This window comes from Capricornis sumatraensis, chromosome 4 (genome assembly GCF_032405125.1).
Source record: "Capricornis sumatraensis isolate serow.1 chromosome 4, serow.2, whole genome shotgun sequence".
Classification (NCBI taxonomy): Eukaryota; Metazoa; Chordata; class Mammalia; order Artiodactyla; family Bovidae; genus Capricornis; species Capricornis sumatraensis.
The window spans coordinates 25,288,725-25,316,106 of NC_091072.1; the positions used below are offsets into that span (position 1 = coordinate 25,288,725).

General features: G+C 37.3%; 1 protein-coding gene across 1 annotated transcript in view; it reads left to right on the top strand.

Annotated features, from left to right (window-relative positions):
• The window catches only part of ZDHHC2 (zinc finger DHHC-type palmitoyltransferase 2), a 66,890-nt gene that overhangs the window by 31,359 nt on the left and 8,149 nt on the right, over positions 1-27,382 (top strand). The window contains exons 3-10 of the mRNA XM_068970158.1: positions 922-1,016; positions 8,943-9,063; positions 13,790-13,859; positions 14,584-14,616; positions 20,121-20,241; positions 22,548-22,680; positions 24,800-24,926; positions 25,201-25,293. Coding sequence (XP_068826259.1) covers positions 922-1,016; positions 8,943-9,063; positions 13,790-13,859; positions 14,584-14,616; positions 20,121-20,241; positions 22,548-22,680; positions 24,800-24,926; positions 25,201-25,293 — 793 coding nt within the window. The remainder of the gene's footprint in view (positions 1-921; positions 1,017-8,942; positions 9,064-13,789; positions 13,860-14,583; positions 14,617-20,120; positions 20,242-22,547; positions 22,681-24,799; positions 24,927-25,200; positions 25,294-27,382) is intronic.

Below are 27,382 nucleotides of genomic sequence, written 5' to 3' on the forward strand. Positions count from 1 at the left end.
GAGACGCTTAGCAGAGACCTCTGGCCTGAAATGGCAGTCATTGTGCCAGAGACTTTTGTGGCTTCCAGATACAGGAATATCAACTATCTCCTGTTTCCACACAGAGTATGACCTCGTACCTGAGTCACCTACGTAATTCATGTAAAAGACCATTGGCTCTATTCCTTGATCATCTCACACTGATTTTAGGTGCCTTATTAAATAGTTGGATGTTTTAATGATTCTGTAACAGAAATATCATCGTCCTTTAAAAAGCTGAAATTGCTGTTAAGGTTTAAAAATACCAAACATGCTATATTTTAAATTTACATATTTTTTCTACACAATTAAGTTATATATTAATGTATTCTCCAATACACTGGGTACCAAATTAATATTTTAGATTTACATAGGGTTTCAAGACCAAAACACAACATGGAGTGTGTTTGTGTGCAGTATCTAAGAAGAATATTCAGAATGCTTTTCTTAATCATCACATGTGATCAATAAGAAACTTAAGCTCCTCTTGGAGGAATTTTCTCTTTGTTCAGATGATCTCTGGTTAAAACTGTGGTTGCTGAAACAGGGCCACCAGATTTGACTCAGGCTGAGCAAAATAAGCAAATAGCTTATTTTGCTTTTGCTATTCTTTGTTAGTGAAGCAAAGTTATTAAAGCCTGAATGTTATAACATTTGTTTAACACTGTGTGTATAGCTTAAAGTTGCCTGCATAACTTCCTTATTTTTATAATTTGAGAGAGGTCCCTGTAGCTATTTTGCCAATAGATGGACCCGTTTACAGATGGGAGGGTTCTGATCATAGGATGGTAACTAAATAATTAAATTATTTGATTATTTTAGAACAAGCATGCCTTTTGTGAATACCATGATTTTAGTGTGTACTCGCATACTACAGTGATAATTTTGTTTCTCTCATTTCAGTTGTGTGCCTGATTGCTTATCATCTACTTTTTGCAATGTTTGTCTGGTCGTATTGGAAAACTATCTTTACATTACCAATGAATCCTTCAAAAGAAGTAAGTTAAAATATTAGTATAGTTATCTGCTAAAGATGGAAATCTGAAATATTGCTGTCTAAAGAATGAATTTTATGTCTTTTTATTAATATTGAAACCTATTGAGCCTAGTGGTTTTTTTATGTTAATATGTTAAATAGTTGAATTTTTACTTGGCAAATATTTTTCCACTGTATAAGTATTATATTTACAATATTAAATATGTTATATGTTCCACTTCTACTTTGGGGTCAGACATAAGGATGGATGGATGGTAGATAGGTTGATAGATAGAAAGAAAGAGCTGAAGGTAGACGTGTTTCTATTATAATCATCATATTAGTGGTTCATTAGTTGGCTGTCAGCTACCAGAAACAACAATAGTAAAATAACCACTTACCTAATCTTTCCTGCTTTCAAAGTCTGTAGCTACTCTACAGCTGCTGGGCACCCAGGCTCCTCTCCTGTTACTCTGACATATATAGCATCTATTCCCAGCATTACTTCTTGACCTAAAATGGCTGCTTCAGTTCCAGCCATCATGTCTACATTCCAGGCAGCAGACCAAAGAAAGTAGAAAAAGAGGAGTAGAAGTAAATGTCTTTTTCTTAAGGACACTTTCTAAAATTTGCCGATGCCATTTCCACTTATATTTAGAATTCAGCTGGTTACATGGCCACATTTGGTTGCACCGAAGACTGGAGTTTGGTCTTTATTCTCAGTGGCCATGTTAACCATGGGGCTTCCCTGATAGCTCAGTTAGTAAAGAATCCATCTGCAATGCGGGAGACCCCAGTTTGATTCCTGGGTCAGAAAGATCCGCTGAAGAAGGGATAGACTACCCACTCTAGTATTCTTGGGCTTCACTTGTGACTCAGCTGGTAAAGAATCTGCCTGCAATGCAGGAGACCTGAGTCTGATCCCTGGGTTGGGAAGATCCCCTGGAGAAGGGACAGGCTACCCACTCTGGTATTCTGGCCCAGAGAATTCATGGACTGTATAGTCTGTGGCGGTGCAAAGAAATCAGACACGACTGAGCGACTTTCACTTCACATTAACCATGTTAAAAGGACAGAGTCGATACTGAGGAACATCTAACAGTCTCAGCTCAGAAGGTTTTAAATAAAGTTATTTGTTCAAATACACATTTTGAAAAGATCATTCTGGCTAACTTTGTTTCTGGGTTCTTAATCCTGGTTAAATGTCCTTGAGGCAAAGGGCTATATTTTACTTATTGTTGTATCCTTGACACTTAGTCTAGTACATAGATGTTGAATAGAAATAAACTTTGCTCCAATAATAATAGTGTGATTTTAGTAGGCTAACCTGAAAAAAAAAAAAAGAAAGAAAGAGGTCTAAGCATCACTGTGAATTATTTCCTGAAGTAATCTGTTTAAAATGCAGCTGTGGTCAAAAAGGCCAGTAAATACGCTGTGTGAACTGAGAAAGGATATTAAAAACAAAACCACAGATATTGGCATAGCATTCATAGCAGGCTTAGTCTAGAGTGCCAAGAGGTAGCCTTTTCCTTTCTTTTCTCACTTTCTTTCCCTACCTCTTTTTCCTCCCTCCTACCATGTTTTTTCCCTTCCTATCATCTTTCTTGCCTTCATCATAGCCTGAATTGTAGGTTTGAACGAGAAAACTGACTTTTAGCTAGATCATCTCATCCACTCTGGTGGTTTGCTTATAACCTCTGTGTTGACACAATTTCCACATCTGTTTCTAGCCTGACCTCTCCCATGGATTTCAAACTTCTGTATCTCCCTGCCAAACACAAGTCCTTGATCATTGCACTGACACCACAGACACAGCACATCACAGACTGAAGTCACCACCCTCTCCTTCCCCAAACCATGACTCATCTGTTTCTTACGCGTGTTCATGCCACTGCCAACCATGTCGTCATTCGAGCCAGAAGCTTGGCATCCGTGCCTCTCCCCCAGCACCCACATTCTGGAAATGTGCCACTTCCTCATTCTTCTCTTTCAGTTCCGGCCCCTTTCCCTTTACTTTCCCTCACTGCCCTAATTTGGAGGCTCAGTCATCCCTCTCGTCTTGACACATCGCAGTTTTCTCTGTGGCAGTCACCCCTGCCAGTCTTGCCCGCACTCTGGGATTCCGAGGATCCTGCAGAAATCCACCCTTCATTCTGAAGCTGAGGCTTGACTTTTTCACTCTGGTGCTTCTGGCTACTCAGGGACTCTGCCCACCCCACAGGGAAAAGGCTGGACTCCCTGGCTTGGCAATGATGACTCTTGCCCAGATTTTGGGCTTCTTTCTTTATACTCTACTAACTCTTAATTATATGTCCTTTGCTGTTAACCATGCCATTATTTTCTTTCCAGAATTTTCTTACCTCCTTTCTCATGGAAATAATTTTATTTTTATGCACAGGGGCAGCTCCTTCGTGGTCTCCTTTGCTGGTTCCTCATTATCTCCTGCTAGCATATGGCAGAGCTAACATTCAAAGCAAAGTCTTTTTGACCTTCACAGCTGCACTCTTGTCCCTACGCCATGCTCTAGCAAAAAGAGTAGACACCGTATTCAGAGAGAAGGGTGCTCAGGACATCAGTTGGAGTATAGAGGAAAAACTTAGCAAAATCTCTATTCATATTTTACTTTTTTTTTTAAGTTAAAAGGTAAATTTTATTTTATTTATTTATTTTTTAATATAAATTTATTTATTTTAATTGGAGGCTACTTACTTCACAATATTATATTGGTTTTGCCATACATCAACTCCTTTTTTAAAAATTTCATATATAAGGTGCATAATATATTAGCTAATAATATATATGTATGACTAAATATGCATATACTAGCAGTACAGTCTCCAATTATTCTTTTACGGGTAGGGTTACATGATCAAAAGAGTTTGGAGACCATTGTCATGAAATAAAGAGTCCTTGTCTGCTGGTTAATAATCTTATTCCATTAATAAAATGCAAGGTCTTGGGCCAGTATTTTAACTGATCAGCAGCCAGAGAACCCTCACTTATAAAATGACGGTCCTGGACTTCAGCTGCCCTTTGGAAATGAGATTTTAAATATAGGAGAAGAGAAAATAGAAGGAAATAATGTAAATATCTTCGAGTCACTATTGAGAGAATATAAGTTTTCAATTTATAAGATTTTCTTCCAATATAAAAATAAAATAACCATACTAAATAATATTTTGAAAATGAAGAGTAGGCAGAAAAAAAAAAAAACAAATCCCACCACACTAATTCAGCCAGTTTCTATTCTGAATTTCTTCTAGTTATTTTTCCTAGTTGTATTTAGAGGGCACATACTCTTATTTTTTTCATGTAATAGTTCTTCATTGGTTTATTTTTAAGTACAATTACCATTTTTAATAACTACATGATATTCTCACTGAAACATTGGAGTTTTAGGCTGATCCCAGCTTTTCATATTATAGTGTTATTAATATGTTTATTCATAGAGCTTTACTCATATTTGGGGTTATTTTCCTTAATGTAAGTTATCAGAGGTAGAATTTCTAGACAAAGGAAATTTAAGTTACTTGCCAAATTGTTTCCCGAAAGGATTGTAGCAATTTCCAAAGCTGCCAGTTTCATCAGAGCCTTGGCACACTGTGTGCTGTTCTTAAGAAAAGTTTCCGATTTAATAGGAAAAATGTTTTATGTTTTAATTTGGACATTTTAGGTACTGATGAGGTGATATGTTTCTTTTTTTCTTAAGTCAGGAACAACTAGCAAAAAAGGAAATACAATCCTCTGAGTTTTCTGTGTGTTATTAGATTTTGCTTTTTTCTTAGTTTGTACATCCTTTTGAAATCATACTCTCCTTTTATCTGAAAACTGTATATGATTCCAAATATTGATTTCTGATATCATTCTCCAATAAAAGGAAGAAGAACTCCTTATGGAAATGGCTAATTCTAGAACTAGGGCAGGAGATTTTGAAGATGAGCCAGAAGCATCTTATCATGCCAAAAAATAAAGAAATACTCTATAAAATAAAATATATTGATGGTGATATGTCCAAGGGCCATAGGATCCAGTTGAAAATGTCACAGTGACCAAAGCCAGAGCATTTTGAGCAGGAAAATAAATAAAATAGTGTTCAGTTACAACCGGTGGCTCAGCAGTGAAGAATCTGCCTGCTATGCAGGAAATTCTGGAGACACCGGTTTGATCCCTGGGCCGGGAAGATCCCCTGGAAAATGGCACGGGCAACCCACTCCAGTATTCTTGCCTGGAGAACCACGTGGACAGAGGAGCCTGGCGGATTACAGTCCCAAGGGTCGCAAAGAGTCAGATACAACTGAAGGCACTAAACACAGACACACACAACTCAAAGTATAAAATAAATATCTTTGCATTTCTCAGTATTCAGAAATGATTGAATGAATAAATAAGTGGAAAAACGAAATATCTTCTACAGAAGAATTCCAAATAATTTATGTAGATACTCTGCCCTCAATGGCTTCCCAGGTGGCTCAGTCCATAAAGAATCCTCCTGCAATGCAGGAGACCCGGGTTTGATCCCTGGGTCAGGAAGATTCCCTGGAGAAGGAAATGGCAATCTGCTCCAGTGTTCTTGCCTGGGAAATCCCATGGACAGGCGAGCCTGGTGGGCTATAGTCCATGGGGTCGCTAGAGTCAGATGTGACTCAGCGACTAAACCACCACCACCTGCCTTCACCAGTGCATGCATGCATGCGACGTTGCTCAGTCGGGTCTGACTCTTGCGACCCTATGGACCATAGACCTCAGGAGGGGAGGAATAAATCCCCACTTTGTAAAATGCAGGCTGCCTGTAGTAAGTTCCTTCCAAAGACTACAGGATGAGGTAGGGAAATAATGATTCACTTTACAGTGGAGAACCCTGAAAAACACCTCCTCAGCCAGGTGATTAAAGTCACCATCAACAGTTCTAAGTCATGTTGATTGTATGTTCTCTTGATAAGAATGGCACTTTGCTTCTGTGGTCTTCCTCCACAGAACCCGTAACCCCAGTCTAATCATCTGAAAAACATCAGAAAGATTCCAGTAGAGAAGCACCTTTATAAAATACCTCAGCAGTACTATTCAAAATCATTAAGCTCAACAAAAACAAGGAAAATCTGAGAAAATGTTATAGCCAAGAGGAACTTAAGGAAACATGAACAACAAATGTACAGTGGTATCCTCAACAGGACCCTGGGACGGAGAAATAAGATATTCAGTAAGAACTAAGGAAATCTGAACAAACTATGAACTGTTGTTAATAACAGTGTATCCATATGATTCATTAATTGTCCTAAATGTACCATACTAATACCCGATATTAGGAATATCAGCAGTTTGATGAGAGGATATATGGGAACCTTATACCATTTTCTCAATTTTTTGGTAAATTCCAAGTATTCTAAAATTGATAAAACTACTTAAAAGCAGAACAACTTGCATTAACTGGCCAAAGGACTGCCACAGTCTGGAGGGTTGGAGGTTGTGTGTGTTATCCAAAGGTAACACCCCAGGAGATCTTTCATTCCATCAGAGCTCTACAAATGTCATCTGTCCTCAAATCTGTGACACGCATTTGTACATAAAAGTGTTCTAAGGAAGGGGAGTGCATATTTGGTGCATTCCAAGATAGCGTTAGGTATTTTGACATCCGTCTTAGATAAGTAACAGTTCTTCCAAACGGTATTTGGTCTTTCGGACCTGATAGATGCAGTGTGTTACGTTTATTTATAAAAGTATTAAACATACCGAGGAGCCATCCAGTTCCATCACTTACCAGAACTTACTTCTAAGGTTAAAAAGATCCAGAACTCTGTAGAAAATGTTATAAAATGTTGATGGTTTTATTCCTTTTGACTATTATTAAGTCTTTTACTAATTTTCAATGCTAGGTTTTAAATTAATTTTAGACACGAACAAGGGAGACAAATCTACCTGAATTGTGAGAATCAGGGTTCTGACAATAGAAAGCTAGAGACTAGAGTATAAAAAAGCTTTTGCCTCAACTTTCGACACTCTGACTTAGGCCTGCTGGTACTTGTTCCTGTGTCCATTCCAGAGTTCTCACAGAGGACTTTACTCTGTGCCAAGACTTAATCCCCTTGTGGGGTTACATGCTTGTAAAAGAGAGAGACAAGGGGCAAATGAACCAACAAAAGAAATTCAGTTTATGGCGTGCCACACAGAGCTCACATGGACCTGATGGAGAATATGGCGAGGGGAAGGGACGAATCATCAGGGTCCCTGTGCGAGTAAGGGAATCAGGGGGGTCCCTTGAGAAGATGGCATGAGAAAGAGCCATCCAGAGAATGTGAGGAATAGTGTTCTAGGCAGAGGAATTGAAAGTTAATAGATACTTTCTCTTAGATTGACCCTATCCTTTCTTGACTATTACAGTATAATTGTTTCGTTTGATGTTATACATTTTCTATCACTCAAAACTGTTTCCAAACAAGTCCCATGAATAATTTTTGTCATATCCCTAAAAATAACATGCATAATAGTTTATATATCTGTTCATCAGTATGTTGATAGTCCTGGTTGTACACAGCTATCAGTTCAGTTCAGTTCAGTCGCTCAGTCGTGTCCGACTCTTTGTGACCCCATGAATCGCAGCATGCCAGCCTCCCTGTCCATCACCATCTCCCAGAGTTCACTCAGACTCACGTCCATCGAGTCCATGATGCCATCCAGCCATCTCATCCTTGGTCGTCCCCTTCTCCTCCTGCCCCCAATCCCTCCCAGCATCAGAGTTTTTTCCAATGAGTCAACTCTTCTCATGAAGTGGCCAAAGTACTGGAGTTTCAGCTTTAGCATCATTCCTTCCAAAGAAATCCCAGGGTTGATCTCCTTCAGAATGGACTGGTTGGATCTCCTTGCAGTCCAAGGGACTCTGAAGTCTTCTCCAGCACCACAGTTCAAAAGCATCAATTCTTCGGCACTCAGCCTTCTTCGTAGTCCAACTCTCACATCCATACATGACCACAGGAAAACCATAGCCTTGACTAGATGGACCTTAGTCAGCAAAGTAATGTCTCTGCTTTTGAATATGCTATCTAGATTGGTCATAACTTTTCTTCCAAGGAGTAAGTGTCTTTTAATTTCATGGCTGCAGTCACCATCTGCAGTGATTCTGGAGCCCAAAATAATAAAGTCTGACACTGTTTCCACTGTTTCCCCATCTATTTCCCATGAAGTGATGGGACCGGATAGTTCATTGAATGTTATGTGCCATATGGGATTCAAGTTATTTGGATGGATTATACTCCAAGTTATTTATCCATTATCCCTTGATGGACATTTGGGTTTAGTTTTTTATATTTCAAACAGTGATTCTGTGAATATCCTTGTACATGTCTCCTAGAGCATATTTATAGGAGTTTGAACAGACTTAAAAAATTTTTTTTGTGATTATCAAGTTGGAACTCAAACAGATTTTCATTTTTCTCAAAGAAGTATTTTTTTAAATTGGTGGGACAAAATTTGCAGTATAAGAAGTAAAATTAAAGACTACTTCTTTTGAGTGCTAAAGAATTCATGTAATGATTATCCCTAAGTTAAAACTCCCTCTACATGAGAAGACTTGCTTGATGTGTTTGTTTCTATTTTTGTTTCTAATTATAACTGATTGTAAACTGCATCCATTGAGCTAATTGATTTATTTTGCCATTTCATCTATTAACATAACTAATACTTGGGTAGAACTCTACAGTTTGTAAAAACACTTTTACATTCTCTTTTCCTCTTCAGGTTCACAAAGATCTGAGGAAGCAAGGGTTATCATTTTTCCCTTTTCCTAGATTTATAAACCACAGGATGAATAGACTTTCCCAGATTTCATACTCCATTGCCTCTTTGCATATATATGCTATGTCCTGTTAATATTTTATAAATACCTTTTTTGTGGGTATAGTCGATCAATATGTTATTCCTTTGTGAGCACTGATTAATATTTAAGTTTCTTCCACAGTTCCATCTCTCTTATGCAGAGAAAGAATTGCTGGAGAGAGAGCCTAGAGGAGAAGCCCATCAGGAAGTCCTTCGGCGAGCAGCCAAAGACCTCCCCATCTACACGAGGACCATGTCTGGAGGTAGAGGACAGTGAGCGCTTTAGCAGGATGGGTTGGGGTGACGGTTAGAAAGCATATCTGTACTTGAAACTCTCAAACGCTCATTGAAACACACTCTGCTATGGCTCAAATTGTTATTAACTGTTTCTATAGAATCCCATAAAACAGAATGGAAATCTGAAAATGCTATCACATAGAGATCTCAACCAAATCAGAACTGACTTGACTTCTATTCTGCCTTCCTAGCTGTGACTCAGTGAAGATGTTAGAACTGCTGAAATCTTCATTTGTAGTTGTGTTCATTTTTAAAGTTTTACACACCTGCCTATTAAGTCAAAAGAGCAGTATATGTGATAAACATATTGTTGATAATTTTACATAAGTTTAAAACTTATTATATAAATTATACAAAACTTAATTCAGCTATTGATACAGTTTATCTTTAAAATTTATAGTAATTCTTTTTTTTTTTTTTTTACAAATACAACCCAATAAATCTCATTTACTTGGGTCAAATTTTTTAGGTCATTTAACAGCTATCCAATCAAGTAATTATCTTAAAAACTGACATGCATGGGGACTTCCCTGGTGGTCCAGTGATTAAGACCGCACCTTTCATTGCAGGGGTTACAGATTCGATCCCTTGTCAGGGAGCTAAAATCCCACATTCCTCAACAGTCAAAAAACCAAAACATAAAACAGAAGCAATATTGTAACAAATTCAGTAAAGACTTTTAAAAAATATATGTTACTAAAAAAAAGCTGACACCCTTGGGTGACTGGTGCTTTCCCACCAAAGGCTCACCCAGAAACTTTGTGACTTCGGCTGTGTGCTGCCCACATCGGTGGTCACAAGCTCCATGTGGCTTTTGAGACTTAAAACATGGCTCATTCAAATTGAGATGTACTCTAAGTATAAAATACACAACTAGTTTCAAAGACCTAGGATGAAAAAAGGACTGTAAAATATCTCATTAATATTTTTATATTGTATATATTCAATTCTGACTCACTTTAGAATCATAATTCAATATAACTCTAAGTACCACACATGATGTTTTCCTGTTTGTTTTTACTGCTTGTCAGTGAGCAAGTGGTGATTCCCTGATTTGATATGCCACTGATTCTATCCCACAAAGATAGAAATGTGTTTCTGTATATGTGTATATATATTTAACCTGCTGCTGCTGCTGCTAAGTCACGTCAGTCATGTCCAACTCTGTGTGACCCCATAGACAACAGCCCAACAGGCTCCTCTGTCCCTGGGATTCTCCAGGCAAGAATACTGGATGGGCCTAAACTAATATGGAGGAAATTTAACCCCCCTAAAAGTAAATTACTGCATGAGTTTCCAAAACTATTTAATGGCAGTAACAGTATTAGGTGCAAAAATCTAGTTTCCATATTCCTAGTGCAGTGCTTTTTCTGCTAGACCCCTTGACACACCAAACTAAGACTAAGTCATATCAGAACAGAGTATTAGTGTTCATCAAAAACAACTGCACTTTGGATTTATGTCATCTCCTTGTGAGAATTATGTGATGCTTGTTCCTTGGAAGAAAAGTTATGACTAACCTAGACAGCATATTATAAAAGCAGAGACATTACTTTGCCAAAAAGGTCCATCTAGTCAAATCTATGGTTTTTCCAGTAGTCACGTATGGATGTGAGAGTTGGTCTATAAAGAAAGCTGAGTACCAAAGAATTGATGCTTTTGAACTGTGGTGTTAGAGAAGAATCTTGAGAGTTCCTTGGACCTCAAGGAGATCCAACTAGTCCTTCCTAAAGGAAATCAGTCCTGAATATTCACTGGAAGGACTGATGCTGAAGCTGAAACTCCAAAAGTTTGGCCACCTGATGCGAAGAACTGACTCATTGGAAAAGACCCTGATGCTGGGAAAGATTGAAGGCGGGAGGAGAAGGGGATGACAGAGGATAAGATGGTTGGATGGCATCACCAACTCAATGGACATGAGTTTGAGTAAACTCCGGGAGTTGGTGATGGACAGGGAGGCCTGGTGTGCTGTAGTCCATGGGGTCTCAAAGAGTCAGACACGACTGAGCAACTGAACTGAACTGAAGACTATCTTCTCTTGTATTGTATGCCTATCTCCTGGGATGACCTTATGATTCTCAGTATTTTTGACAATCTGGAACAGAATCTGAATTTCCTAATATAGTCTTTATATTTTTAGTGCAAAACCTCTGGATGCATGCTAAAATCAATTTTTAGCTGACTAGAGTCATAGAGTAAATTAAATTACAGGAAGTATAATAAACAGATGATAATGTTGGTGTGGTTAATCTCTCTCTGGAATATGTGAGGTGTAAAGGTAATCATGAATGCAGAGTAGACATGCAGTGGAGGGCCACAGTGCCCCCAAGGCAGGAATATGAGGGTCCTTTTTCTTACCTCACCCTCGGCCAAAACCCTTGGGTTGTTCAGATAACTTCTTCCTCACCCCGAGAAAGGTCATGGACCGAAGCAACTGAAAGGCTCAGTTGATGTCCACACACTTTACATGTCTTAGAGAATTGAAGAAAATGGATAGTAGTATAATCGAGGGTTTTCCCATTCATTCTTGATCCACGGTCTTTCCACCAGACCTGAAAGAGAAAAATAGTGACTGCCTAGGTTACATTGACTGCTATACATAGAGAGCAAATACAACCATGTACAGTCTTGGGTGTGTGAGGCAAGTGTTAAGACTGTTCATCTCACTTCTTTTTGTCCTGTGTTTCTTTTTTTGATCTAACCATCTCCTGATTTCTTATGGGGATCTCCAAACTCTATTATGTTATTAGTTATTTTTATTAATGAGGACTATTTGCTTTTCCAGCTCTCCCTTGTTATCGATCCTTTCCTACAAAAAAATATTTAAAGACTTTTTGACTAGGAAGATTACCATGAGAGGTGATGTAATTAGGTTATCACTTTGCACACAGATGTTGGTAATGTTTCCTTTTCGGCATTTACCACATAAGTTTTAAATTATATAAATAATACATGAATAAATTCTCAGAAGATTCAAGAAAGACAGTTAAAATTCCCCCTCCACTGTTAGGACTTTTAAAATGGTAATCAGATGGCTTACTTTAAATTCCAGTGGGATGATTTTAGTTGAATCTGATCTGGCACATGGAGTGTGTTTTAATTATAAGACTAAATTTCTGTTTCTGAAAGACCGTGAACAAAAAGATTTTCACAAAAAAGATTATAAATGAAAAATTTCAAAATATTTTTGAGTTACCACCCACTTTAATTTGCAAGGTACATCCTCACCTCACACACGCAGTGTACTTTAGAGATAATCACCACTTAGAATGTACGATTGCCCAACAAAACTCACATGGAAATTGTGTGACTTTAAACCCATGCTGCCCATTATGGAAACCACTAGTCTTTTGTGATTATGACAACTTCAAATTTGACTATAAGTGGAAAACACAGAACAAGTTTTAAAGGCTATTTAAAAGCAACAGAGAGGCTCCGTTGATGTTCACACACTTCATTTGCATATAATTAATATAAAATATATGTATTTATAATTAATATAAAATAATTATATGTTGAAATATGTATTAGGTGAAATAAAATATATTATTAAAATTAATCTCCCCCCCCCGCCTTTTTTTTTTTTACTTCTTTTAACATAGCTCCTAAAACAGTACTTGTGTGGCTCACGTTATATTCCTTCTGGACAACACTGCTCCCATTATGATACCTGGCATGAGCCAGGGATACTTTAGAGCTTCACCTGGAATGTCCCTGTGAGACTTCTTCATTCAGAAGATGAGCAGGCCATGCCATTCATCTCTGGAATTCCTGAAAAAGAAAGTTATAAGGGGATGATTAAGAACTTATTTCAGTATTGAAAACAACTCCTTCTAGGCCTGTTGTCTGAAAAATAAAGCTCTTTTTATTCTTAGTTTATAACAATTTTTTCCTTTTTTAAGAGATTGTGAGATTAGCAAATATAATCTTGATAACTGCTTCCTGCAAGTATGTTTTCCAGATTTTAAGTTTGCTCTTTTGGTTTTGCTGGCCCTACTGTACTGCCCAGTTAACAGATCTCCTATAATTTTGGCAGACTGAGGGCATCCTGTTAGATGCCTGTGTACTGAAAGAGCATCTCCAATCATCCATAACTGTCTCTGATGTCTGTTTTAGAGAAGAAAGGCTCAGACTTCAGTCACAAGAATTAAAATTCTCTGGTGGAAATACCTCTTGGAATACTCACTCCTCATCTTGCATCTCACCCAACAGGGAAGATGTGGACTCTTTCCCAATTCAAACAGCTAGTTGAATTTATTCGCAAATTTCTGAAATGTCTTTCTCGAAAAACTTCTAAAATGTGGCTGTATCCTTTACCTAGTCATCCTGGCAGAGTCCAGGAAATGAAGTGATTTAGTCAAGGGAGACATTCTGTTTACTATGATGAAAATGGACATGGTTGTACCCCTTGTAAGTCTGTGATTACTTTGTAATTAGATAGTATATTTATAGTTGAGCAAGCCTTAGAAAAATTTCCCCGAAAGATCTATTCTTGGGAAATCTCTGCAGAGAACTGAGGCTATAGTCAAATCATTTCATTTTTGTATTTATGCAGTCAAATATGTCATTTCTATCAAATTTAAATTCATTATGCTTTATAGAATTTAAATTTGGATAAATGATTAAAAGCTGTTTAACTGTGTATTCAATTCACTGTTAGATCTAAGGCTAAGTGGAGCTTTTTGTTCCTAGCAATCCGCTATTGTGACAGATGCCAACTTATAAAACCAGATCGCTGCCACCACTGTTCCGTCTGTGATAAGTAAGAAAAACCCTTTGCTTCTAAAATGTCTACACACCCATGGGTTTTTTAAATGTGTTTCTTTTCTCGTTGCTTTCCAGATTATTTCCTTTTCTCCTTTTATCAGACCTTTATTTAGGAGGTATGACCAGCACTTGCATAAATACGAGTATGGCTAAGGGCCATGATCAGCTGTCTCTGTTCCCCCAGATTCTTTGTGATTTGAATGAAGTGCATGATTTTAGCAGCTCATTCCTGGCTAGTTCTAGTTAAGAAAAATTTCTATGACTCATTTCCTTTTTATAAAGATAATTCAGTTGGCTTCATGACAGTCAGATGTTACATACTTGATATACCACAAAAACAGTACCATATACTTGTCTTACGGTTGGACGTTAATAGAGAAGTTTTATTCAGACTGTCTGTAAATCTGTTGACATTTTGTACTTTCTTCAGCATAAAATAGTTGTATATTAACATACTGTGTTTTTAGAAAATGAGTTATTTTATTTATATCTTAAAGCATGTATATTTTGAATTGAAAGTTCTATTTTTGTATCCTCTAGAATTGGCTATAATGTTTATTTTAGATGAGGCCTTTTGCTATTATTCAGTTTTTAGATCAGTAAATAATTTTGCAATATTTTACCTGCCACAACTCTTTTGAAATAGTATTTCATTTTATAACATATTGGAATTAAACTTTTGTGGGATGCTGAATTTTGTGTGTGTGGTTTCTTTTTAGATGTATTTTGAAGATGGATCATCATTGCCCATGGTGAGTATGGCTCTATACTTAAAGAAGTTTCTGTCCTTTGTAACATAATAAGTTGAATCATTGGTCTATTTAAATCTTTTTATAAATGAAATCTTGCCTTAGCTAACCCAGGAAATCCCTTTAGGTTTAGTTTGTAGTGTTTGTTTAGTTAGCTTGAAAGAGTCTTTATTCCATGAGTTTCCATGAGATAACTTTAACACCAGTAGGTTAACAATGTAAAACTTATTTTTTTACATTTACTCAGAACAAATGGTTTTCTTTGTATGCACATGCATAAACAGAGAGATTCTAGAATACAGAAATTGGACCAAAATGTGCACATAAATTATACATAACACTTCACTTGAAGTATCTAATAAGGAATGAATTCATCTAAAGATTTAACAATCTGTTTTAAATAGAACTTAATGTTAAGGAGTAGAATAGCAGATCTGTAAATACACACGTGTTTCAACAACGGTTTCCACTTAGAATACATTAAATTTTTTAAAAAAATTTATAAGTCATGAAATTAGGTAACTGACTAGAGGATTGTTTGAAAGATCTAAGTAACTAATGAAGGTTGGCTTTTTTACCTTACAACTTTTCATCTCAGTGTACACATCCCTGTGAGACCACACCAAGGTTGCCAGTCAGGTTGGATTTGGACATTAAGCATGGTCATTCTCCAAGCCTTGTCTTCCTTCATGGTTGGCACTAGGCAAGGTAGGGCTTCCCTGGTGGCTCAGCTGATGAATAATCCACCTGCAATGCAGGAGACCTGGTTCGATCCCTGGGTTGGGAAGATCCCCTGGAGAAGGGAAAGGCTACCCACTCCAGTATTCTGACTTGGAGAATTCCATGGACTGTATAGTTCATAGGGTCACAAAGAGTTGGACATGACTGAGTGACTTTGACTTTCAGGCAAGGTAGACGTACCCGCAAAGCTACCCCAGAGGTGGGGGTAGCATACATAGTGAACAGTGATCTTAGTTGCCAGAAACAGTAGCGGGATACCAGGTTTGCAGGATTCTTTCTCTCTCCCCAGGGTGCCTTTTACTTTTCTTCACCTAGATTTTCTGCTATAACAGGTTAAGGCTAACTAACTCCTATGAAAATAATGCTTCTCTTAGAGAAGTAACTCTTTTCTGTCCTCATTCTTTCCTTCATTTCATTCATTCTGTTCTCTTTCTTTTTTTTTTTTTTGTACATGCATTCCCAAACATGAACCCCCCTCCCACCTCCCTCCCCATAACATCTCTCTGGGTCATCACCGTGCACCAGCCCCAAGCATGCTGTATCCTGTGTCGGACATAGACTGGCAATTCGATTCTTACATGATAGTATACATGTTACAATGCCATTCTCCCAAATCATCCCACCCTCTCCCTCTCCCTCTGAGTCCAAAAGTCCGTTATACACATCTGTGTCTTTTTTGCTGTCTTGCATACAGGGTCGTCATTGCCATCTTTCTAAATTCCATATATATGTGTCAGTATACTGTATTGGTGTTTTTCTTTCTGGCTTACTTCACTCTGTATAATCAGCTCCAGTTTCATCCATCTCATCAGAACTGATTCAAATGTATTCTTTTTAATGGCTGAGTAATACTCCATTGTGTATATGTACCACAGCTTTCTTATCCATTCATCTGCTGATGGACATCTAGCTTGTTTCCATGTCCTGGCTATTATAAACAGTGCTGCGATGAACATTGGGGTACATGTGTCTCTTTCAATTCTGGTTTCCTCGGTGTGTATGCCCAGCAGTGGGATTGCTGGGTCATAAGGTAGTTCTATTTGCAATTTTTTAAGGAATCTCCACACTGTTCTCCATAGTGGCTGTACTAGTTTGCATTCCCACCAACAGTGTAGGAGGGTTCCCTTTTCTCCACACCCTCTCCAGCATTTATTGCTTGCAGATTTTTGGATCGCAGACATTCTGACTGGTGTGAAGTGGTACCTCATTGTGGTTTTGATTTGCATTTCTCTGATAATGACTGATGTTGAGCATCTTTTCATGTGTTTGTTAGCCATCCGTATGTCTTCTGTGGAGAAATGCCTATTTAGTTCTTTGGCCCATTTTTTGATTGGGTCGTTTATTTTTCTGGAATTGAGCTGCATAAGTTGCTTGTATATTTTTGAGATTAGTTGTTTGTCAGTTGCTTCATTTGCTATTATTTTCTCCCATTCAGAAGGCTGTCTTTTCACTTTGCTTATATTTTCCTTTGTTGTGCAGAAGCTTTTAATTTTAATTTAGATCCCATTTGTTTATTTTTGCTATTTGTTCTTTTCCCACTGATATTTCCAATTTTATGGCCTAAGTCTCTCTGCCTTTTCCCCCCTTCACTTAATATAACCTGGAAATGTTTCCATATCAATATATAAGAGATCTTTTTCACAGTCATTATATAAATGTAACAGTTACTTATTAAGACTTATAGTGAGGCAACCTTTTTATACAGGTCTTGCATATGATTTTGAAGCTCAGGATCTGTCAACTTTTAGTGTTTGAAAAATCAGAGAACCATGCCTCCTGTTTGTGATGACTTCAGTGTATCTGCTGTGGCCAGAATACCCTCTGGGGTGCAGGGGACTAACCTCACACTTCTTTTTAAACTAAAATAGATATCCTGTAGTCTTTGCCTTATTGGCTATCCTATCAAATAAGTGTTTTTTCTTTTTAATGTAATTTTTAAATTTGTTAATTATACTAATAATATTCCTTGACAAGTCTGCAAATGGTTAGGTGGCACTAATTAAATAATTTCAGATTCAGTTTATTGAGTGCTTGTAATGTCTAGGGGCTTCCCTAGTGGCTCAGAGGATAAAGAGGTCTAGAGATGATATATCCATATATCTGTAAAATCTGTAATCCTTATAACCATGACAGATATTATTAGAAATTATTTGTCCCATTTTTAAACAAGAGGAAAGTGAGGCTCAGAAAAGTTCCAGAGTGGACTTAAAGTTATATATCAAGTTGTTTGGACCTCAGCAGCCACTTTCTTTCCACCTTTTTTAATATTATGTTCTTTTTCCAGTGTAGACTCAGAAAGCCGTTTCCCTAAAACAGAGCCAAGAGCTGTTTAACTGAGTTTAAATGAATGTGTAAGGGATGTTTACCTAGAATGTGTTTATTTCTCTATATAAAGGCATTCAGATTCAGAGTACATGCACTTTTCAAATTGAGTCTTCAAAGTAGTAGGCAGTTAAAATGTCTACCCAAAAGCTGTTTGTCAGAAAGAGAGTAAGTTACTATTAAAAATAAATATTATTATTCAAGTATAATGTTCCTACCAAGCGCAGTCTCTATTGACTAACCTTCTCCTCTGTTTCTTGACTTTGACATGGCAAATCACAGCGTGCCCCTAAGCAGAAGTTAAAGTAAGCTAAATTAGATGTTGTAAAAATCTCCATTCAAGATCATTTTCCTTTCTATAAAAGCGCTATTTGTCATCTAGTACAAAAGCTGGTTCTTACATTCCGGCAGGAAGAGCAGTGGTCTTTCCTATCCCATCTCATGCTCCCCTTGTCCACAGAAGCGTCATTGTCTGGACATCCACGTGGCCAGTCTAAACACCCCAGCCTCTGTCTCCCATTCACTCCTCCAGTAACCAACACAGATGAGCATGGGGATATCCTCTCTCCTTTTGTGACAGAACACATTTAGACTCAGCTTGTATGGAACTGTTTGCGATATTACTTCTTAGCATTATTTCATTCAGATGTCGTAAGAGACGGTCTCAGTGACTGGTTCGCACTCACACTGGAATCTCTCGAGCTGCCAGTGCGACTGTTTTCATTCAGTGTGCACCCACAGTTTTGCTTTCTTTATGAATCTGTCATACACAATACCCTTACGTTCCCAAATGACTAAATCTAATGCTGTCCCCTTTACCTTATATTTTTGGAGGTAGAAGATATAAACATTTTCCATTTTTGTTCCAAATTTTGGGTTGTCCATAAGTCCAATGTTTAACCTTTGAATTTTTTAAAGTAAAAAAGTTTTAATTTTAAGAACACTTACCATGAACTCTATCCTCTTACCAAAGTTTTAAGCATGTAGTAACAGTATTGCTTGGAGAAGGAAATGGCAACCCACTCCAGTGTTCTTGCCTGGAGAATCCCAGGGACGGGGGAGCCTGGTGGGCTGCCGTCTATGGGGTCACACAGAGTCAGACACGACTGAAGCAACTTAGCAGCAGCAGCAGCAGCAGCAACGGTATTGCTAACTCTAGGTACATGATGTGTAGCAGACCTAGTTCGTATTCATCTTGTGTAATTGAGTAAACATTTTTCATATGAATATTGTTTCTCCTCAACAATAGAGAAAGAGAAACAATTAGTTTATTGGCAAAGTCAGTAAAGAGGACGATTATCTTATGCCAGTACTGAGTAGCAACAAAGGTGTTTGCTGGAGAAGGACATGGAACCCACTCCAGTATTCTTGCCTGGAGAATCCCATGGACAGAGGAACCTGCTGGGCTACAGTCCATGGGGTCGCAAAGATTCGGACATGACTGAGTCACACACACACACACACACACACACACACACACACACAAAGGTGAAAGAAGAAACATCTGTGTGTTCTATGCAGTGAGTTTATTATTTTTATTGTTAATTCATGTGTTCACTACCCATGAAGATAGCAACCAGTTCCACTTAGGTAAGCTTTGATAGAAGAAGTGTGACTATAAAGTATGAGTTGTATTTGTATTTATGTTTATTGATACAAAAGTTTGAGTTCTTAAACTGCCCTCTCCAAATACAGTGATTTCAGAGTAAGAGCTGAGAATTCTGAATCTCCATTTTTGGAAACAGCATAGAGACCTGGTTCTCAGAAAGGATCTCAGAGTGCTGATTTGACAGATGAGGAAAAGGAGACCCTTAGAAATTATGGCACTTTGTCAGGGACACATAGTTATTTAGCATCGAATGTACGTGACGACCTGACTGTCTGGGTCCCAGTCCTGTTTCTTTCCTTGAACCTGCCCTTTAAGAAGTTTTGGTAATCTGGTTGCTTCAGTGCTGTACCGTCAGCGTGCAAGTAGTCTGTAAAGACATCTCATCTAATTTTGGAAAACTTAAAAAGTTTTTAAATTACTTAATCATAGTTAGAAATCAAATCCAAAGGTAACACAGAAGAGAATTTAGAAAATTCCTATCTGTTTGGTGTTAATAGATTTCTCACAAGATCTATACTTAAGGCATGTGCTTATTTGCATAATTGGATAGGGAATACAGGGGTCATGAGTAATTAAAGCAATGTGACATATCAGATTTCTAGTTTGAACATAGAAATTCCTTTTTAGTGAAATGGATTTTTTAAATGTTTATATGTGTAAAAAAAATCTTTAAAAAATAAATAATTTTTAAAAAGAAATCTTTGAGTTATGCTTAAAGAAATGCCAATAAATTTTAATATTAGGAAATCAAATACTTGTGTTAAGGTTGAGCATATGTGTACCTAGGGTAACAGCATTAAACTCACTGAAAATGATGTTTTTGTTTTGTTAACAGGGTGAACAATTGTGTTGGATTTTCAAATTATAAATTTTTTCTCCTTTTCTTGGCTTATTCTCTGCTGTACTGCCTTTTTATTGCTGCTACAGACTTACAGTATTTTATCAAATTTTGGACCGTAAGTTATTATCTTGGTGACTTTTTTTGGTATACAAAAATACATATATAGACTTTCAGTAGTGACTTAATCCAGACACTAATTTTGTAGAATAGAGCTAATTTAAATATAGTCATTCCTCATTATTCGCAGATTCTGTGTTTGTGAATTCACCTACTTGCTAATATTTATTTTAAACCTCAAAGTCAATACTCAGCGTAGCTTTTGTGGTCATTTGCAAGCATACACAGAGTAGGAAAAATCTGAGTCACCCACGTACACATTTCCAGTTGAGATCAAACCAGAGGTCTTATTGCCTTCCTGTTTGAACTCTCATACTGTAAATGAGTGTGCTTTTAAGTCTATTTAGTGCTGTGTCTTTTTCATTTTTGTGCTTTTTTTTTGTTGGTGATTTCATTGTTTAAAAGGTCTTCAAGCTTAGTGCTGAAGTGCTGTCTAATTTTCTGAGCAAAAGAAGAGACTGTGAATTTTCTGAGCAAAAGAAGAGACTGTGATGTGCCTCTTGGAGGAAGTACATGTATATAGATAAGCTTCCTTCAGACATGACTTACGGTACTGTTGGCTGTGAGTTCTCTTATTTAATGTAGATTAAATAAGGTATCAATTAGGTTTTATAAGGAGAAACACAAGGAACAAAGTCATTGATCATTTGACAAAAATGTTGTGAACCAGAAGCCTGTATCTTCCCAGGAGCAATGGTTCGGGAATCAAATTTCAGTGTTCATGGCAACTTTAAAGACTGTCACCACTGCGAATAACGAGAAGTGACTATATAAGATTTTTTTTCTTAGTATTTAAAATAGAAGTTCTTCTTTATGTATAAAAAGATTATTGAACTGGAATATCAGTCAAGTCCTGAATTGATATTAAGTGTATGCTTTAGGCAACTCATTTGTTTTCTGCACTGTATATTTTAAATGTAAGCAAAACAGAATTAGTACTATGTATTTTGGAGAAGGAAATGGGAACCCACTCCAGTATTCTTGCCTGGAGAATTCCACGGACAGAGAAGCCTAGAGGGGCTACAGTCCGTGGGGTCGCAAGGAGTCAGACACGACTGAGTGACTAACACACACACACTATGTATTTTAAGTTCCACAAGATAGTCCTCACGAATACCATATAATATAAAAAGCAGTTATCCCTGCCAGAGTTGCCTTATTACATTCATTAAATTATCATTTATTATGGGAAGACTTTATGAATTATTAGATCATTGATGTGAGATTTGAACCACATTCAAGGCTAAAGATTTATTGATGCCTAGTATGTGTCAGTTACATTGCTAAGCACTAGAAATACCCAGGTAAACGAGCATGTCCTAGTGTTCGAGGGTACTTGCAGTGTCCATCTGGAAGAATGATCTCTCATGAATGTCCGAGAGCAGACGGCCCACAGTTCCTCATTCTTGTGGATGGTTTTATTTCCAAACCACAAATACATTTGTAAAGGATTGACTGGCTTTCACAGTGAGAACACTACTGTCCAAAGGTATCAGTGAGGTCTTGTGACCTGGCTCAATCTGACGGATAACCACAGGATATTGAAAGCGAATATCAGAAGGAGAAACATCCTAGCATCTCTGGTGCTTCACTGAGTGTCCCTGAGCCCACATTCTAGAGTCCAGGTCTCCTTAGACGCATAGACGAGGAGAGTCAGTCTGGTTGTGCTTTGATGGTCTTTTTCATCCCATGAGTATTGTTAAGCTTTATTTTAGACAGGTGTTATGCGCTGGTGTTGAACTTCTCTGTGCTGACATTGTCTAAAGTAGCTTGAAGCATTATTGTCAGTGTGTTGTATGTGTTTGTAGTTGATGCTGTTGTTTGCAGTGATGTAAAACATTAGTGAGAAGACCAGCTAAGTCATGCCGCTTAGCCTTCATTTTCTGGCATTATAATAAAATAACGTTTAAACATTTGTAAATCTAGAGTATGTTAACAAAACATTTTTAGAAAGTAAATTAAAAACAAATTTTATAAATTATAAAAATGTTATAGCTCGTTTTATCTTGCTTCCTACTTGTATAGTTTACACACATATTATAATTTTTCTATGAATTTGATTATATAAAATAAATATCCAAAATTTTAATATCTTTTCCATATATATATGTATATTCATGTTATAGTAAGCATTGATTTGAGTTTAAAGATGTATTTTTCCCTTGAAGTTTTAACATAAAGCTGTATATCTTTCTCCATATCTAAATTTAAGAAAAATTTTAAACAAACAAAAAAACAATTTATCAAATTAGGGGAATACTCATTCCTTTGACAAAACGTTTTATTTTCTCCCTTTCTTTATAGAATGGCCTACCTGATACTCAAGCCAAGTTCCATATTATGTTTTTATTCTTTGCTGCAGCTATGTTTTCTGTCAGCTTGTCTTCTCTGTTTGGCTATCATTGTTGGCTAGTCAGCAAAAATAAATCTACATTAGGTGAGTATATAATTATTGTAGTTAACAGAACTTTCAATACAAAACTAAATATTCATCAGAAGTTGCCATATGGTTAAATGCTAACCTGTCCTGAAGTTCTAAAAACCACTCTTACTTCCCACATTGTCTGATGGGAGAAATACAGATTCACTCATTCAATGTATTTTTAAACTGTCCATTGTGTGCAAAGCATTGTGTATATATACAGTGGTGAGCAACACAGAAAATCAATAACCAAACATAAACCTAATTACAAAGTGTTTTGAAAGAAACAACCAGGATGTTGAGTTATGAATCAAGGGCTGGGGATGGTAGTAGGGAACCTATCTAGAAGGAATGGTCAGGAAAGAGTTCATGAAAACAGAAAGTATTTAAGAAGTCGTGGAAAGGGCCAGAACATCTCAGGCAGAGAAAACAGTATGTTCAAAAGCCCTGCAGAGATGGGATACAGCAAAGCAGTGCTACAACCTGTATGAACGTCAGAAATGTCCTAAATAAAGGAAGTCAAATAGAGAAGGTTACATGCCGTATGATTCCATTTATAGGAAATATCCATGGAGAAAGAAGCATTTTGATGATTTCCAAAGGGTGTGAAGAAGATGGAGTAAAGAATGACTGCTTTAATTAGTATAGGGTTTCTTTTGAGGTGATTAAAATATTTTGGAATTTGGTATAGGTATCGGTTGCAAAAAAATATAAATTACTAAATGCCACTGAAATGTTCACCTCAAAGTGACCGATTTTATGTTCTCTGTATTTCATCTCTTTTTTTTTTTTAAAAAAGAGCTACATATGTTTGAGAAACTATTCCTGTTTGAGAAACTATTCATAGAAAGGTAAAGAACAAAAAAATATACTATGAAGTTTGAGAAGTAAGCTGAGACTAAGCTAAATGGAGTCTTCTAGACTAAGAATAGGAGTTTCAGAATGCAACCAGGACTTATCATTTCTTTTGATCGCAAAGGATACTCAAGTTATGAGATTCTGTTATTAAAATAATGAAAATTAATTGTATATAATTGTGAATGTTTATTTTTAATATTGAGGTGAAATCTAATCACCTAAAGTACTAGCAGAGTGAAAATATTGGTATAATAAAGTAATTTCTAAATGAACTATCATATTTCAAATTATAGAGCAATTCAAATTGTAGAGCAATTAAATTATTTTTCAAATGTAAGTGTTTCTACTAAGCTTTCAATTTTAGAAACTTGTAGATTTTACTTGGAACACTGAAAAGATTTCATGTGGACAATACGGTCCTAATTATTAAAAAGTTTTATAAAAAGCTATAAACTAGGGTAATGAATGTTAAGAATCTTGCAAATCACCACATTTTGCAGATTACCTTGACTCTGCTAGTTAGATTTTTCCTTTCTCAAATTATGGACAGAAATCATTATACTTCTATGTTTATTCACATAGAAGATCCCAAAACTAACATTTTAGGTTTTGCACCTCAGCATTATTTAAGACAAAAATGTAGCATAAAGGACAGAACTTTGATGACCTTGTTCAAATTCCACTCGTGTCGTTTACTTTTTGTGTGATATTGAGCAAAGTCACGCAGCCTCTCTGAACCTCGTGGGCATAACCAGCCATGATGTGTGACCCTGCATTTCATCCTGATTTAGACAGAGAGTTTTAAAGTACCTTTTTGATTAGCTAGAAGAAAATTTATGATTGGATGACATAAAATTCTAATGAAATTGGAAATGGAATTTATTAGTTGAAAAAAGTTATAGAATGTATCTTTAGTCTCATTTTGATTTAAAAAATACATATTTATATCTATCTTATCTCTCTGTCCATTCAGCCATCTAGTAGACGTAGAGTTTTAAATTATTTGCTTGTTTGTATTTTCTCATTTTTTACAATACACGTGCTGCTGCAGAAAGAAAAGGGTTACTTAAAAACTACAATAGAGCGAGTCATATTTTAAGTTTGTTTTAAAAGAATAGACAGTCTTCATCTGTGGGGCTGTTGACAGACATATAAAGGGTCACAGGAGGCTAGCCATGGGTTTTCAGTTTCTTCATTTAATCCGCTCCTTTCTAACTTTAGCGCTTGCTAGTTGACATGCTCTTTCCTTATGTGGTTGCTCTGCCATCTTTCCTAGAGGCATTTAGAAGCCCAGTATTTCGACACGGAACAGATAAGAATGGATTCAGCTTGGGTTTCGGTAAAAATATGCTCCAGGTTTTTGGTGATGAGAAGAGGTACTGGTTGCTACCCATTTTTTCAAGGTATTTTGTTGTGAAATTTTTCAGGGTTTAGACTAGTGAAAGTAATCCAACAGAGGAACTCTGTCCTTCTGCATAAGAACTCTTATTTTTTAAGGTATTATTTTATGATCCACTATTATATCAAAGTGGAAATCAGTTGACTCCCATCTCCATAAACATACTGTACTGAAGCCAGTGTCTGAGATACATGTTTTGTCCATAATGGAACTGTGTCCTGCTCACAGAGATCATCTTTCTTTTACCACACAATTGTAACTTTTTATTTTAATTATAGTCTAGGTGATGGCTGCTCCTTTCCAACTTGCCTTGTTAACCAGGATCCTGAACAACCATCTACTCCTGCAGGATTGAATTCATCATCTAAAAAGTAAGCCCATATTTTTTTTTTATATTTTACTTTCAAATAATATAGTTTATCCTATGGTGTCCTTTGCTTAAGGAAAAAAATGTTAAGAACTTAGGATCATTTACTACACTGGTTTCCAGGTTGAGGAAAGTATGACTGAGGTTGGAGTATGTAGGGAGCTTCAGTCATAATTATAAAATTCTGTGATTAATCTGGGTAGTCAGTAAACAGGTGTTAATTCTCTGTAAGTTGACTGAAATATATTATGATTTTTTTTTAATGTGTTGCTTTAAAAAAAAAGCACAGTGTAAGTCCAAATTAGTCCCACTTGTGATCATGTGAGCTGACAGGGTTACTTTGCCTCTGACCTGCTGGGCCTTTCCTCTTGGCAATCAAAAGACCTTCCCTGCCTGGACCAGGCCCTTGGAGATGAATGGAATCCCAGACATCGGATTGACAGCCCCATTAGCAGTGGGCGCCATATTCTTGGTCCTCTTTAAAGACCTCTAAGCTTGATCTGAGCCATTTCTGTGGAGAGAGAAAGGAAGGAGTCTAGGAAATTTATTTTTTGGACTTTGGGCCACTGTTTTAAGTCTCTTTTGGTTCCAATCTATCAAGCATTTGAGGAAAGCCTGAAATTGGATTCTGACTGGCAAAAGATAAAACGATCTAAACATTTCAAAATGCTCTTTAAAAAAAAATGTTCTATATGAAGTTTTAAGTAGGACCACTTACTTTTTTAAATGTTTAAGACAGATTTTTTTTAATATGACAATACCGCTAATATGTAAATGAAAGCCAGTAGCAGAAACATAACTATCACATCATAAGCTTTTCCTCATTACTGGAATGCTGTGTTCCCAGCACCCTCCTCCCAAGCAGTTTCTTACTGCTTATAACACTTTCTCCCGTGGAACCTGATGTCACCCCAGAATCCTTTCTAAGGCAGTGATCCCGGCAGCCATTACAAAATCACCTGAAACTGTCACGAGATGAAATCTGTTTACCAGCCCATCCCTAGAGTGAGTTATGTGCCTGCCAGTTAACGTGTGTGTCACATGGGACTTTCAAAGGCACCATAGTCCTACTTGGCCCTGCCCTGTGAGTTTGGGCTTGAAAATTTCACAGAGCTGAAGGCTATTTTTCTTTTACTATGTTAAGTGGTTTTGGTAGTTAAGACTAATTGGGGTTTAGATACAGTCCTCCTCCTACCAAGTGGGCAGGGGGAGAAATCCTAGTTCTTGCACTATTACCCATCGAGGTGGTCTTGACAAGGTCAGGTAACCTCTCTGACCTTCTCTTTCCTTTAAATGTTGAGATTGGCTTTTGACAGCTTAAGTCTCTTCTACAGAATTCTGTAATTTCCCCTGATTGGCCCATATACATTTCCTATGCCTAGTTCGTGTCTCCCCTTGTGTACTCCGGAGTTGTATATGTCATTGTCTACATAATGTGCCCACATAAAAGTCATTGCCAGCTGAACAGGTGCAAAGTAGAACTCGATTCCAAGCCACCTATCCCCTCACCCCAGCCTGAACCTGATTCTGCTTCGTTCTCTCATATTCATGAGTAGTGACTTCCATTCTCCCAGATGCTCAGCCCAGAAACTTGGGAGTCACCTAGATTCCTCTCTCTGGGGACCCTGTACACTCTGTACATTGCAGATCTTGTCAGACATCCCCTCCGAATACACCCATAACCTGGATACTTTCTCGCCACCTCCAGGCCTGCTGTCCTGGTCCATCCGTCACTTCTCACGTAGCTTCTGGCTCCATGTTTGCCCTCCTCCACCCTATTCTCTGTTAAAAAGAGAGAGTGAGCCTTTTAAAGTGTCAATCAGATTGTGTCACTCTTCTGCTCAGAATAGAAGCTAGTGAATGTCCTTCCCTTGTCCTACTAATCCAGCCCCTGACACCTCTCAGTGTAATGCCTTACCTCTTTGCCGTCGCTCACAGTCCTCAGACACACAGATCTTGCTGTTCCTCAAATATACCAAGCATGTTGCTTATTTAGTGGCCTTGCACTTGTCAGTTCGTCTTCCTAAAAGTTCCTCCTCCAGGTATCTGAATGGTCTGTGTCTTCAGTTCACTTTCTGCTCAGGTGTAACCGT